Here is a 15,531-nt window from a genome sequence, read left to right on the forward strand (position 1 = left end):
ACTGGATGAAAAGTAAGGATGGACCCTTCAAGCAAAGGGAACCTATGAAAAAGTCTGAAGAAGAAAAAAAAAAAAAAGATTCTCTGATGAACTAAAGTCTATCATGTGACTAAAATGGCAAAAGCAAGGGGGTAAGAGGATATATAAGCTGCTGTTGGAGAAGTAAAGCCAGGGTCAGTCATGCAGGACCATAAAAGTCATGTTAATAAAACTTTGGATGTGATGCAAAGGGTCACTTAAACCTGTGATAAAGAGCTAATTTAAAATGAGAATTGCTGGTATATTCCAAAATACACTATTCATTCATTTCCTGGGCATTCAATAATATTATGGGAGTATCCATCACCAAAAACATATCCACTTAAAAAGTATAATTCATATATTGAGCTCTGTGAAAATACATTTAACTATGAAAAATAGTAATAACTAAGAACTTTCAGAGCAATGTGTACTGATATCCTTACAAAAATCCTATGAAGTAGAATTATTAGTACCTTCATTTAATAAACAAAGAATGCAAGTCTCAGGTTAAATAATCTTGGTAATACAATTATGAAGAAGAAAAGCCAGCACTGAAGAAGCCTACAGCAGTCTGATTACCAAATCCTTGCTCTTTCATTACACAATACCATGTTACTTTTTTCTCAGACTTAAAAAGGCAAATTTTAAGGTACATTATATTTAACATAGAAAATGTTTAATTACCTTTGAAGCTGCTGTGGCAGTCACACTTTGGGGAGCTTCCTGAGGTTTACTGCTGCCATGGGAAGATTTGCTCCCCCTGTCTCTCTGTCTCTGCCGACATTCTAAACAGTTTCTCACAGCAACACAGCAAACTATTTAAAAACCAAAAGCATATTATTAATATAAATTCTTGACTCTGATATGTTGAAAAGAGTTGCTAGCTTTTTTTTCTTTCTTTCCCTTTTCTCCATTCATTATTCCTAAAACCAACTAGAACAAATATTTTTAAAAATTACAAAATACAGTAATGAAAAGTATATATAAAACATGTGTAGTTAAAAAATAAAAACAACACACCCGTATACTACCAACCAGCTGCAGGAACAGAATATTACTGAAGCTCCCAATATATCCCTTCCTTATTCTATCACCCCCATCGTTTAAAATTCTGAATTTCACAGATGAATAAAAACGTTTTGAAACTTCATATTCACATTTGATAAGCTGTTCTGATTGACAAGACTTCTTCAGTAACATGACTACTTGGTGACTAACTGAGCACAGCTCCCCATTTCAGGAAGTGACAGAGCACCGCAGTGTAGTCTCGCGAGTCCCAACACCCACCTTTCTACGTGGTGGGAAAGTCTACAGCCCTTGGCAATAAGCATTCCACATGTACAAGCTTTTCACTTATTTACTTATTTTTAAGAAGTCATAGAGTAATAAATAGTACAGGTTCTGGAATCTGACCACCTGAACTTTACTCCTGGCTCTGTCCTGTATGAGCTATGTGACCTTGGGCCAGCGGCTTAAACTATGTGTGCCTCAGTTTCCTCATAAGTAAAATGAATATAAACATAGTAACCTCCTTACAGGACTGCTGGGGATTAATTGCATTAATATATCTATAAAGTGTTTAGAACAGTAGACAGTACATATTGATATATAATTGCTTTGTTATTATTCACTTATAAAACTTTCCTATAGATGACAAAAAAAGAAATTGGCTATGAAATACTGGGATAAAAATGAAATTAGCAGTAAAACTTTGAAATATATTCAGAAATAAAAGCTCAGAATAACCAAATAAATGCTGGTTTTAAGATACTGAGGTATTTAAAAAAATTTCTCTGTCCCAGAGTTAACTCTGTCAGCTATTGTTAATTATCAGTGAATATGTCCATAGCGGCCACAGTAAATTATGCCACACCTGTTGGTTGTCAGAGAGATCTCAATGTGGTCAATCTCTCCATTAGGATGATTATGAAATGATTCCACTTAACCTGCCCATCTTTAAGAAATACAAAAGGAAAAAAGTAGGTTTCACTCCATCATTCTTAAAGCAAGTTATTATTCCTACCTTGGACCAGAACAATTTATCCCCTGAAACTATACACGTGTAGATTTTTATATAATTTTTAAAATTATGGTTAAAAAGAGTACACGTCAGAAATTTCTTCCTATGTAATGCCTTACTTTCTTGTGTCCTACTCATGCTCTAAGGCAAGTATAAAAACAATTGCTTGCTGGTCCCTTGTAAAGTCTAAGTAGTATAAATAAATTTCCCCTTTAAGAAAGGTAGGCTATGTAAGAATGGATGTAAAGAGATGGACTAAATTTACTAAGAGTTTTCAGTGCTATCTTTTCTTTGCAACACAGGATTGTAAATGAACAGTATAGTAAAGTAACATTTGTTACTGTTAACTGCTTACTCTGAGAAACAGTGACATTGGAATAGTCAGTTTTATCCTTTGGCATTCTGTGTATAAAAACTATGTTACTGGTCTTCTGACATATTTGTGGGTCAGGACAACTATTCTATATTAGTTCACCAAAACAGGAGTCCTAAGGGGATTTACATTAAAATCATGTCAACGAAAAATGTTACAGTCCTATTGATTTTGAAATAATTCAAAATATATTTGACTTCATTTCAAATTATAATCCATTAAAGATGATCAGTTTCATGAAATCTCCAATGTGATGATACCACAATTTTTAAATTTAGTAATTCTCAAGAATTACAAGGCAATCTCTATACAACATAATCATTAACTTGTATCATCAATACTTTATGTACCACAGAGCATCAAAAAACTAATCTATAGGTAATTATTTAACACGCACCGTTATTTGTAACAGACTTACCTAACCTTAGGCACTGTCTCATTAAACCTCCAGAAGACATGTTTTTTTCAGCTTCAATCTCACTAAAATTTAGAGAGCTGGCAAATACAAGTACATCAACCATAGCCATCAATCGGCTGAGGAAAGTTACTGCTGTCTCAGCGGACATGCCTTGTGTCACTTCAATATTTTCCAATTCCGTCTTTAAAAAAGTAGAAGATTTAAGTCTTGTTTAAAATTTGGAAATATAATACATATACATACATGCTACAGGTAAACAGTAGTTCAGCATATCTAGTATATTTTCTAAACAAAATAAATTATAAATTATAAACTGATTTCACATATCAAAAGAGCTGGGTGTTAAATTTAATTAGTTTACCTATGAATTATCCTTGAATAAAGGAAAAATCTATTTTTAAAATGAAGGATAAATTTAAATGTCATCACTTACAAAACTATATTCCAAACTTAAGATCATTTCATAAAGATATTTAGGAATAATTACACATCTGTATTTTACTACTTTTGTCTTATTTTATTAATAAAGATATAAAATAGATACTTTCCTAAAATCTTCACTCTCATTTATTAAAAGATATGTTTTAACTTCTCTTTAGTATGAATGTATGATGAGTAATAGTAAAGATATATGGCACTTCCAATCGGCATCAAAATGAGACGACTGTTAAATGAGAACACATGATAATTTCTTACCCATTTCAGAATAAACTAAGTCATTAGGTATCTCATACATACAATAAAAATCTAGGGTAAAAATAATCAAGAAAATCACTAATTCCTCTAAAGATATTAATTTGTGACCTATAAGACACTAGCAATAAGAAGAATCAGTAGCATTTTAGTTAGGTACAGCTATACTTTCACTAAAATATTGTCTATGATAAAATATAATTTCATGCTTTCAAAGGGAATGTCACAACGTAGTATTTCTGGAGATGTGTAACTTTGTATTTTATAAGCAACAGCAACATTTCTTATTTTAGTTTTCATTCTGTATTATATAACACTTTAATTATTTTGGTTCATTATAACTAGGCCTCGTTTTCTCAGTGCCACAAGGGGCAGAGAAAAGTAAGAAGTGCTTTATAAATAAAAAGTACTACTGCTTAAATTTTCTGAAAATGGGCACACTAGCCATATCGATTAACCTTACTTCTTTACCAAATGATAAATTCAACTACAAGGTAAGCATATATTATAGGTATCTACTCCTATTTAATGTTCCATTTTGATATTGTTTATGCCCATCAGTCTACCTAAACAGATTCCTGCTCACATTAAAATGGAAATGTCAGCAGGAAATACTGATTAAAAAAAAAAAAAAAACCTCTTAAAACACTTCTTGAGCACAAGATGGATAATAAAAATGATAAGTGACTACTGCAAGCACTATATAACTAAACTCGATTCTAAATGGGGTATAAAATGTAACAACCTTTCTTCCTTCCATTTAACAGCAAAATAGTGTTAAAACCATTCTCTCCAAAATGAGCTTGAAAATAGACAAAAATTTGTTGCCAATTGTTGATTTACATTATGCCAATTCAGTATTCGTGGTCTAAAGAAATAATTCATTACTTGAATTTCTTAAATACTGATTCCTTATTTCCTAGCACTTCATTGATATACAGCATTATTTCATAGCATGAATTAAAAATCTGTGATCTCAACACAATAGTTCATATTAAAAAGCAAAAAAAAACCAACTTCACATAAAAACTCTTTTAAATCTCAGTTAATACAAGTGTCTATAATGGAATGGAAGATCTGGCCATTACTTAGGTCTATCAAGTATTCTAAATAAATTTTCAAAAATATTAGAATTCTATAATATCTATAGATGCATTCTCAAAGAAATTCTTTATTTTGAATTACTCAAATTATAAGATTTATTTATTAGTTAACAGTCTTAGTTTCACGTCTTTTGTGGTCTACTAGGTCTAACCTTCAAAATATGTTTTCATTTATAAATGACTAAATTACATACAGAAATTAACAGAATTATTAATCAGCCATGTAATTTGCCAAACTGTTATTTTTGACTAAACAAAATAAAATTTTAAAATAAAAAGCATTCTTAACACAAAAAACCAACAAGGGAGTTCTTAATTAATGCCATATAAAAGTAATTTATAATTTTGCTGAAATGTTATATAAACATTATAACATACATTTAACAATAAAGATCACTCACATATGATTATTATTAAATCTTAAAATAATATATATCCCATCCAATTGCCTTTCATTGGAACCAACTAACATCTGATTGTACATATGAATGAATTTGTTTTCATTTATTATAATACTTTAGTCTAAAGGTTATTGTGAATAATAAGATAATTCATCAATGCATTGAGAAAAAATCCTTTTAAGGAATATTTTAAATATACCAAAGATAGGTCTAATATTAAAGATGGTATGGAAACTCAAAATATAACCAAGTCAAAAATTTCATAAATAAGCAAAAATAAAACTTAAAACTGAAAACCTGAAAATTACTGAAGTAATACTAACCTTAGAACCCTGGACATGCATTAGACAAAACAGACAACAGATCAAAAAAGTACAAGAAAAGGAAATTATTAAAATTAAATAAAAATACAATGTAAAATTGAAAGACAAAATAATATATTTAAAAATTATATTTGATTATTTTATTAGAAGCAAAGTTCTTAGAATAGATATTCCTTTTATAAATTACATATGATTAAGATTACATATCAGATATTTAGACTAATGTTTATTTTATTTCATTAGAGTAACTCTGCCCAAATAAAGATAAATTATTTATATTTATATAGTTCGTATACTAAAATTATGCATATTCTATTTTATAAAATAAATATATTTTCCTAGGAGATACCTAAGGAAGCATTTTAATAAATAAACTAATATGATGTCTCTGTAAAAGTCCTAACTCAGTACTGGGTTAGGCAGAAATGACTTAAGGAAATAAACTATTTATACCAACCTTCCAGAATTTTCATTAAGGAATCATGTTATAATTTGTTTTCTAAAATATTTGGAGCCCTTCCTATAGATCAAAATCCCCAGGAGTCAAAGAATAAAATACTGTAGTGATTATAACTTAAAAACCATTTTCCCTTGCTAGAAAAGAACTGATACACTAATGAGGTCTTCATGTGAACTAAGCTAATTATATAGATATTACACTAAATTTCAGAGTCTTAACTAAGAATTATATTCAATATATTCAAAAGTGTGGCTAGAATTAAGTTTCACAATTAAAGTCATCAACTGTTCTTATTCTCTGATTTTTGACAACAAATATATGTGAGCATAAATTTCAATAAACACCATTTTCATGGTACACTGTATAGGAAAATGCATAAAAGCCTCCTGAGAATACTACAGTATGATCAGTATTATGAGACAAACAAAAAAATTAGTAATTTAGTAATTAGTAAATCAGTAATTAGTAAATTAACTCCACATTCTGACAATGGTAAGGAAATACAAACTAAATTTAAGATCTTATCATTTTTTTGACAGAAAATATTGCTCTTCTTTCATGATTATGAAACTATTAGGAAAGCCAGAAATATCAGTGGCTATTATTTTTCTTAACAGACAAATGACACTGAATTAAATTCTAAACATTCAGTGTTTTCGATGGTGGACCAAAATGATCAACTTAAAATCACAAAGTGATTATGCAATTTATAGTTGATCCATGTTCTTTGCTTCTCTTCATTTTTTTTTCTACAACTCCTTGCTTTCACTCATGACCAACTTGTACAATGTATAGAGAATGAAGAAAGGAAATAGAAATACCAACTCTAAAAACATCATCAATAACAACAAAAATAATTCCTCTTTCCAAAACCAAAGATTGGTCAAACTGAATACTACGAAGTTTAAAATTTTTCCTTGGGTACAAAAGTTAAACCCATTGGTCTAATTTATAGACTTGAAACTATTTTTGTAATTTATTTTCTATGCTACATAGGACTTTAAATAATCTAGACAAAGCTAAAATTGCAAAAAGTCCTGCTTCTTCAATGAATACTAAGTTCAAGGTGTTCACTAATACTGTATACGTATACTTTTTTCCTTAAAATTTCCACTGAAATATTACTTACAAGTAACAATCTAAACAATTCAACTTTTCTTACATGATGATACTGCAACAGCAATACACAAATGTTATCCTTAGTGGAAATTAGTATATGCATATGAGATCCCAGAGCAGAAAACAGACTACCACTATGCCAATCCCATTGGAATAGCAGACAAAAAGGCTATACCATGTAAATCTTTTGCCATCAAAATGAATCACCCATTATAAATAAATTTGCCTCAAATACCCTATTTTAGAATTCTGAATATGGCAGATTATTTTATAAATGAGAAAATTACTCTATCATGACACAGTTCTGAATAAACAGTTCCAAAAGGGTACTAAATGAAGGAAACATCAAGAGCCTTCTCCATCTAATGAGCTTTACACTTATTACTTATCCTAATTTTCACAAACTCCCTGTTAAATAAGCATAATTAACACCTTTTCATAAATGAAGAAATTGAGAGTAAGGTCCTATCTAGTAAGTGGTAGAACCCAGATTAAAATACAGATTTATCTTATGCCAAAATCCATAATCCATATACTTTATATTGAATCCTAACTTCAAAAAGATTGTGTCTGAATCTCACTGATGATAGGAAACAATTTTGTTTTTGATGAAAATGAGATTTCCATACTTATCTGAGATCCATACTTATACTGAGAAATGGGAAAGACATATTCCTGAGTTGAGCTTAGTATCATTCTTTTTTCCAATGGATAACTATAAAGAAAACCTATCATTACCCTGTTTTTGAAAAGGCTATCCTTCCCCTTAAGTGAACTGCTTATGAACATATATGGAAAAAAAAAAAGTTGTGCGTTTGTCTGGGGGTCCATTTCTGTGTTTTTGTTCTGTTCCATTGAACTATGTCTTTCTAAGATACTACACAATCTTGATTACCATGTTTAATATATAATGATTCTTTCAAAACTGTTTTAATTATCCCATGTGAATTTTTTAAAAAATAGTGTTTGTAACTACAAAAAATTTTGGTGGGATTTTGAGAGGAACTGTGATACCTCTAAATATCAATTTGGGGACAAGTGTTACCTTTATTATGTTGAGTCTCCAACCCATAAACATGGTATAGTCTCCATTTATTTAGACCATCTTTGATTGCTTTTACAAGTCTTTTGTAGTTTTGGAATAAAAATATCAGATATTTATTGTTATATTAAAACTAAGTATTTCATAATGAGTGATTACATATGGTATTGTATTTTTCATTTCTGTATCCACATGTTCATTGCTAGTAGAAATAAATACAACTAATAATGTAGGTCACCTTGGTAAAATAGAAAAAGAAGAATACTTAGCATTCTATTTACCCTCTCAAAATTAAATACAATTTCAATATTAGACATGTCAAATGCTAAAAAAAAATAGTATGGCTGAATGTGAAAAGTTACATATCTTCTAATAGAACATAATGACCACAACGTTTGATGAAATTGTTCTAAAAATTAAACTAAATATTCAGTAAGTCAAATTCAAGTTCTTGTTTAATAGGAAATAATGAGTTTATCTAAGTTCTAACTACTGAATTTTCAATGGTCAGTAATAAATAATAGCTTTCACTCTAAAACATTATACTATGACATTTGTATTTTATGTGAGGATCATGCTTTAAGTCAGAGGTCAGTAAACTATGACCCGTAAATCAATCTGCCCCACTGCCTGTTTTTATAAGTCAAGTTTTATTGAGACAAACCCACACATTCCTTTATGTAACTGTCTGTGGTTGCTTTTGCACAATAGCAGAGTTGAGTAGTTGAGACAGATACCATGTAGCCCACAGAACTGAAAATATTTATCATCTGACCCATACAGAAAAAGTTGGCCAGTCACAGGCATCCATCATTATTCATATTTATTCATGCACATATGCATTTAATGAATAAATATTTTAATATTTAAAATATCTTAAATATTTTAAAAACTACACACCTAAACAAAATCATGAGATCACTCAAACATCAGTATCAAATGTTTCTCTCTTCATGTATCTAGGATTGAAATTATAATGCCACCTACATGACAATGTTTTCTTCTGCTAATCTGTATACTGTCAATGCTCCCTTTTTCACTTTTGGATTTTTACATGTTAAATCTAAGTCAAAAGCTCTTTATATATGCAGTTCTAATTGTCTTCTTTATTTAATCTCCTCTTTCCCAACTTTCTTCCTCTACTACATTACAATTTTTCATAGGAATATTACACAATCAAGTAAGAGAAGACAATACTCAGTAGTCAGCACCAATCATGGTTCTACTAGCATAAAGTGGGAAAAAACGTTCTGGCTGTTTCTTTTAAGGAAGCAATTTATTCAAAAAACATAATCAGCTATTGTATACCAGGCACAGGTACAATCAGTTAACAAACCAAAATGACAGAAATATAGAGAAACAGACATTAAAAAAAAATTTCTACAACTGAATGAATTCCTAAGCCTGTTAAGAATGTTGTAGGCAAGGGCAGGGCACCTGGGTGGCTCAGTCAATTAAGCTTCTGCCTTCAGCTCAGGGCACAATCCCAGGGTCCTGGGATAGAGCTCCACAGCGGACTTCATGTTCAGTGGAGAGCCTGCTTCTCCCTTTCCCTCCCCCACCTCAGGCTCTCTCTCTCGCTCTCAAATAAATAAATAAAATCTTAAAAAAAAAGAGTATTCTAAGCAATAAGTAGTTTCAAATTGCAAAATACAGTGGTCCACACTGCAAAGGTAATAATTTGGAAGTCAAACCTCAAAATGTCAGTATCTTTATTATATATTCATTACAAAATAAAAAATAAGTAAATTTGGGCAGTGAAATAGCACGTAAATCATAACATTTATGGACCATTTATTTTAGTAATTTCATATTTTCTCTATCTTGATGGAGATCGTTCAGCTTTAAAATTTGGAAGACTATTTAGTAATATGAATATTTCAAGCCTATACAAATTTTAATACCTACTACTAATTTTATATAGAGGTCATCTTCAGTTCTGCACAAAATTTTAAAATAATATTATAAAATGAATTTCAATACAACCTTTTAAAATTTCTTGATGACAAATGATTATTTAGAAAACATTAAAATATTTTATATGATAAAGAAAAATGTCAGGAGAAAACATTGATTTTTTTCAGTTTTTAATGTACAGAAGGGAAAAAACCCTCCCTGTTTCAATATTAGAATTCATTTTGAAAATCATACACAATTCTTGATTTACCTGAATTTGGTGTAAAACACCAGGAGAAATCAGAGATTGAAGAGAAGGGATGGTAGGTACATTAATCTCACAGGATATCTACATTCTTCACATGCCATCAACTATTTTTCTTCCTGGCTCCATTTCCTTGCTTAGCTGCTAATTTCATTAAGGCCCTAATAATGATGATCTATTTAATGCTCTCCTTCTTGAACTAGCATGCTTGCCTGTCAACTTCTTGAATAAATTTATGGATGAAATCAAACGTGCCTGAGGGGGGAAAGATGTTGGGCATACAATCTTTTGCTGCCAATATTTAAGTTTCAGTGATACTTTGGGGGTGATGGCACTGAAAAAACTATAGTGAGAAAAGGAATCATGTAAGAAAAGCTGGTTAATAATGAAATAAAGCCAGAGATTAATTTGGAAACACTGTTCCACCAAGTAAAAGATATCTTAACAACAGAGTAGGTTTCTCCGTGGAAAGAGCATACTTTTTGGGCTCATGGGTTTGTTTCCAATATGGTAGCAGGAACACTCCAGTCAATATGCGAAGTAGAGTTCTACATTCTTTCCTATTTGGGTAAGCAACTATGGAGTCTTTTTTTTTTTTTTTTTAATATAAACCAGAATTTTTTTTAAACTATAACTAAAATATAAAATTAACATTGACCTATATTTTTAAACATGTAGTTAATATTAAATGCCTTTAAAACTTAATATATTTCAATGTTTTATCTAGAAAGACAGCTATATTCTTTTAAATAAATGTTGAACTAGATAAAGTCAGATGCAAATGCTATTACAGCCCATATGTCTATAAAAAGTTTTTTGAGTTTTTTAAGGATTATGAAATTGTTCAAATAGCGTAAAAGTGGTATGTTATTTATATTTTTTCTATCTGAGCTGCCTAAGTTTTAAGTAAGAATTCATTAATTTGGTTCCCTTTTGGAAGCAGATTGCTGGCTTCAAGATTAAATCTCAGAGAACAAGAATGCAAAAGTCCCATATATAGTTTAAAATAATATTAAGTTTAGAAATATTTCAAGCAATTCACATGAGGTTTTGCATATCTAATGATTTTTTTCTAAATTTAGATTTATGACTCTACTTACTTACACAATAACCATGTGCTTGTATTTAGAATTTCAAGAGTAATAGAATAAAAATTTTTTAAGTTTACCATAATATACATTTGAAGAAATAGGCAATATACGGAAAATAAAGTTAAGTCATTTATAGTTTTGGCTCTTCTTCAAAAGTATTCATCAAATCACCAGAGAAATATTTTCACAGACACACATGGCTGAAACCCAACACTGACAAAAAGAAATGGGGAGAAGTTGCCTTAGGTGAACGGGTCTCCTTAAAATCTGTTTACAGCAGAGAACGCTGCTGACAGACTGTAGTCAGGTAATTACAAAATACACCACTAGATGGAAGCAAAGTACTTACAGTTGGTGATGTAGCCGCAGAAAGCAAAGGTAAAATTCCTCCACAAGCAATAATGATGTTGTCTACCATTTGGGAAATGAGGTGAATTGTGTTATGTACAAAAATAATATTTTCATTGCTATTGACAAAATCCATTACAGACTTTGTGGAATGACTAAAAGAGCAGAAAAACAAAACATAAATGAACATTTTACCTTAACTTTCTAACTTTTATAAAGTAAAAAATATTGAAGAGCGAGGCAAATTTAAAATGGAATTATTAGAAAAGAAAACAATTTACAATTGAGATATCATATTACCGAAGACTTAACATTCATTCCCGCAGGGTTTCTTTGTATCCAAATGTATTAACTCATTATTGGGTTTCTGCTTTAAAAATACAGTGTGTGGTTACTTTGTGTTGAAATCAATTTTCCTTATTTACCATCCTCAGGTACTCTAGAACAACTGGATAGTTAACTCCAAGTTGACCTTTCAGGCAGTTTCTGTTTATCACCAGATTGCAGCCCCACCTGTGACCAGCTATATTGAAAATGTATACTGCTAGTCACAGAGGTGACATGATAGGGAAATATAAATAAATCAGCAAAAATTCAAGGACTTATTGAATAAAAAGAGGAAAAAGGTCTTAAAGGTCAGCAGTATAACTTTTCCATACAAAACATGCAACTTAGATACCCAGAAAAATACACTGCTTTAATTTGATGTCTGTCAAGAATATGAACTGTTTTTTAATGGGAAAAAAGGGATTACTCCATGATCAATTGTTCTTTTTTGTTCAATTTTAATATCTCGTTTGGTCTGTTTTTCAATTTTGAAGTTCCACTTTTTCCTTAACATCCCACAAACAGCTGTAGACATGAAATGGTGTCCACATGTCAAAAAGCTCATCAAGGAAAGCTGCCAGTTGGTTTCTGTACTGATGCCAACAGCTAATTCTGTCCACCGAAAGGTTCAATTTTATGAAAGACTGAAACAAAAACTCATCCAATTTTTATAGAAATTCAATGGTATCTGGTATGGAGTGGCTACTCCAATGCTGGAAACAAAGCAAAGTGCTATAGGACTTAAACACTGTGACAGATCCAGTCAAGAAGACAGTGAAACCAACTGAGGCATCATTCACTCCAAGGACTCAGCATTAGTTCACTAGGAGGGCTGTGGCCACTTTCTTCTCTCTGTGTGTGAAGTTAAATAATGTTCACAATATTTACAATAAGAAAAAGACCTTCCATTGCTCATGATGTATCTTACTGATAGCAAAAAGAATTCGTCATGCTTCTTTTCATATCACATGATGTCAGGTGGCAAGACGAGAGAACATGCTTATCTAACACTGTTTGGTTAAGGATAAATTCTCTGAAGAAAAAGCATCAGCAACTGAATGGAAGGCCAGATATCAGTTCTTCTTCTTTAGCTGATAATCTTTAGCATGATCAATTTTAAGTCAATGATTCTCACTCTTTACAATTGTAAACTATCATCTATGACATCTTAGATGTCAAGATGTTTGCCCAATCCTAAAAATAAGTGCTATCTTTTAAAAAATTAAATTAGGATCACCTGGGTGGTTCAGTCGGTTAAGCATCTGCCTTCAGCTCAGGTTATGATCTCAGGGTCCTGGGATGGGCCCTGCATAAGGCTCCCTGCTCAGCGGGGAATCTGCTTCTTCCTCTCCCTCTCCCTCTGCCCCTCTCCCCTCTCCTGCTTGTGCACGTGCTCTCTCTCTCAAATAAAAATAAAATCTTTTAAAAAATTAAATTAAGTAAAATTCTGTTTGGGGAATTTTATGACAGCTCGTGAAAGAGAACAGAGACACATGGTGTCTATTATATGTTATGTTTCCATCATATGTTAAAGGAAGGAAAGCTGAGTATCTCTCATTTGGGGACTACTAATATTGTAATTAATAAGTTACACTATATATCTCCATTGATAGTCATGTTAACAGTAATGTATTTCATTGTATTCCAGTTTCCTTATTTAGCATCCCTAGGTAATTTAGCAAATAACAACACTAGCAATGGAAAGACCATTGTTTCTATCACATGAGTAGCCTAAGGACAAACTGATCAAATAAAATTAGAAGTAAAAACTTTCTGTGGCAGACATTGACTGTTTTCCATAATAGTTATTCCTTCTTCCCGGCTAACACAATCTAGATTTTGTTCTACTGTTGAGCTAGATCAGGTATAGGAAAGGCTAGCTTTATTCCAGCTACTAGGTTATTAACCAGTATTGCTCTATAAAGGACAGTCATTATTAATAATCCCATTCCCCTTTGCTGGTGATTGACTGCTGGCACATGAGACGTAAAGGGGAGATTTCTTGAGGGGCTGCTTTTAGAAAAGAAAGGAGGGGAGGGTAAGGAGTGGGAAGGGGAAAAAAGTAGAGGAGGAGGAGGAAGAAACAGAGAAGGAGGAGAAGAAAATGGGGAGAAGAAAAAAGAGAGAGCGGAGGAGGAAGGAGAGGACAAAACGGAAGAGGAGGAATGAGGAAAGGGATGAAGGAGGAAGAAGAGCCCCTGCCTTCTCGTTCGGGCAAGTTTCCTATGTTGAACTGGTGCTGGGAGCTGAATCAGCCACCCTGAACCTCAGAAGGAAAATCAGGAGAAGCCTCCTTCAGTCCAGAGAAGACCATGCCACTGATTATTTAAGTCAATGACAGTGGGGTACTCTGTTACAGCCATCAACTTCCTAATTTATGTGCATGCACATATAAATGATGCACTCTCATAACTGCTTAATTTGTCACATATTTGCTATTAGAAAATTAACTGAAAGTGAGGCAAGGTAATGATTTAATTTATGCAGACTTTGTTTTCCTTAAGTGATGATTTAATTTATTTAGACTGTTTTCTTTAGGTGATTATATATGAACTGATACTAACTACTTTAAGGGTAAGGGCTCTAAAAATAGATGGTGTAAGGTGATTTTAAATTCTATTTTAACACTATATGTTATAATCTTATTACCAAGAATATATTTAGTATATGGTATTAATTTTAACAGAAGAAGAATAATACTGTGGAAACAGCTTTGAACCAAAACTGAAACTTTTCATTGTGGTTGCTAAATCTCTTTTATATATAGAATAGGCAAAATTTTGCTTTTTAATTGTCTTAAGCCTAAATTCTTGGACACCTTTTGACTTGAGCCCTAGGCCTTATAACCTTTGTGAAAACATTCAAGTTTCTATATAAAATTTCAATATTGGATTACGTTTAGTAAATTCAATTTGTGAGATTATTCAATGATATAATTCCTTTATGGATCAACTGATGTCACTAATTTAAAATACTCATTTTCTTCAGTGAAAGTTCCCTTATTTAAGAAAAGAAATATTTCTACCTCCTCCAAACATGTACATCTGTTTCTAACGCAAATAGTAAATCGGTGAGAAGTCGCTGGTGCATTGGAGACCATTTAAACTCAGGAATACGGAACATTGTAGTGCGTGGGCCTGGGCTGAACTGGCGCCGCTGTTCCTCAGTCATCGGCATTCCTCGAAATCCTAAATCGACGCGGAGATCTCTGTCTTGCTGTGTAATAGACCGACCCTGAACAGCCTAGAGAAAGAAAAGGTGAACTTTTGTAGACTGCAAAAGAAATTTTCAAAATTTCTTTTGTTTCAAAAAGAAAACAAAGTATAATCCAGTGAGTGAGTGAGTAAAGCTTTGCATATGACTCCGGTAGGTTAATATATCTTACATGTATTATTCATCTGGTGATTCCCTGGACAGAAACCTTTTTGAGCTGAAGAGGCTACTGTTAATTACTTTTATTTTGCTGTTTCAAAAACTATGCAAGGTAATCAAATACCTCAGGTCTAACACCAAAGTTCACATTGAAAACCAAGTCCTCTTTACCCCTGTTTATGGAGTCTTCATATTAGACCACATTTCTTCCTTAGGAAAGTGAGCATATAACTCACACTGAAGTGTACTGGATATATAT

The 15,531-nt window shown here is 31.7% G+C and overlaps 1 protein-coding gene across 14 annotated transcripts in view; it reads right to left on the bottom strand.

The window, feature by feature from the left end:
* Positions 1 to 15,531, bottom strand: part of NBEA (neurobeachin) — a 680,715-nt gene that overhangs the window by 445,311 nt on the left and 219,873 nt on the right. For 10 of the 14 annotated variants that reach the window (XM_027588293.2, XM_027588287.2, XM_027588286.2 and 7 more), the window contains exons 23-27: positions 14,926 to 15,143; positions 11,575 to 11,728; positions 5,353 to 5,361; positions 2,833 to 3,013; positions 706 to 836 (exon numbers count right to left, since the gene is read on the bottom strand). In XM_027588293.2, the coding sequence (XP_027444094.1) occupies positions 706 to 836; positions 2,833 to 3,013; positions 5,353 to 5,361; positions 11,575 to 11,728; positions 14,926 to 15,143 (693 nt within the window). The remainder of the gene's footprint in view (positions 1 to 705; positions 837 to 2,832; positions 3,014 to 5,352; positions 5,362 to 11,574; positions 11,729 to 14,925; positions 15,144 to 15,531) is intronic. The other 4 variants (XM_027588285.2, XM_035726536.1, XM_027588297.2 and 1 more) reach the window with 1 other exon arrangement.

Source organism: Zalophus californianus, chromosome 3 (assembly GCF_009762305.2).
Source record: "Zalophus californianus isolate mZalCal1 chromosome 3, mZalCal1.pri.v2, whole genome shotgun sequence".
Taxonomy (NCBI): Eukaryota; Metazoa; Chordata; class Mammalia; order Carnivora; family Otariidae; genus Zalophus; species Zalophus californianus.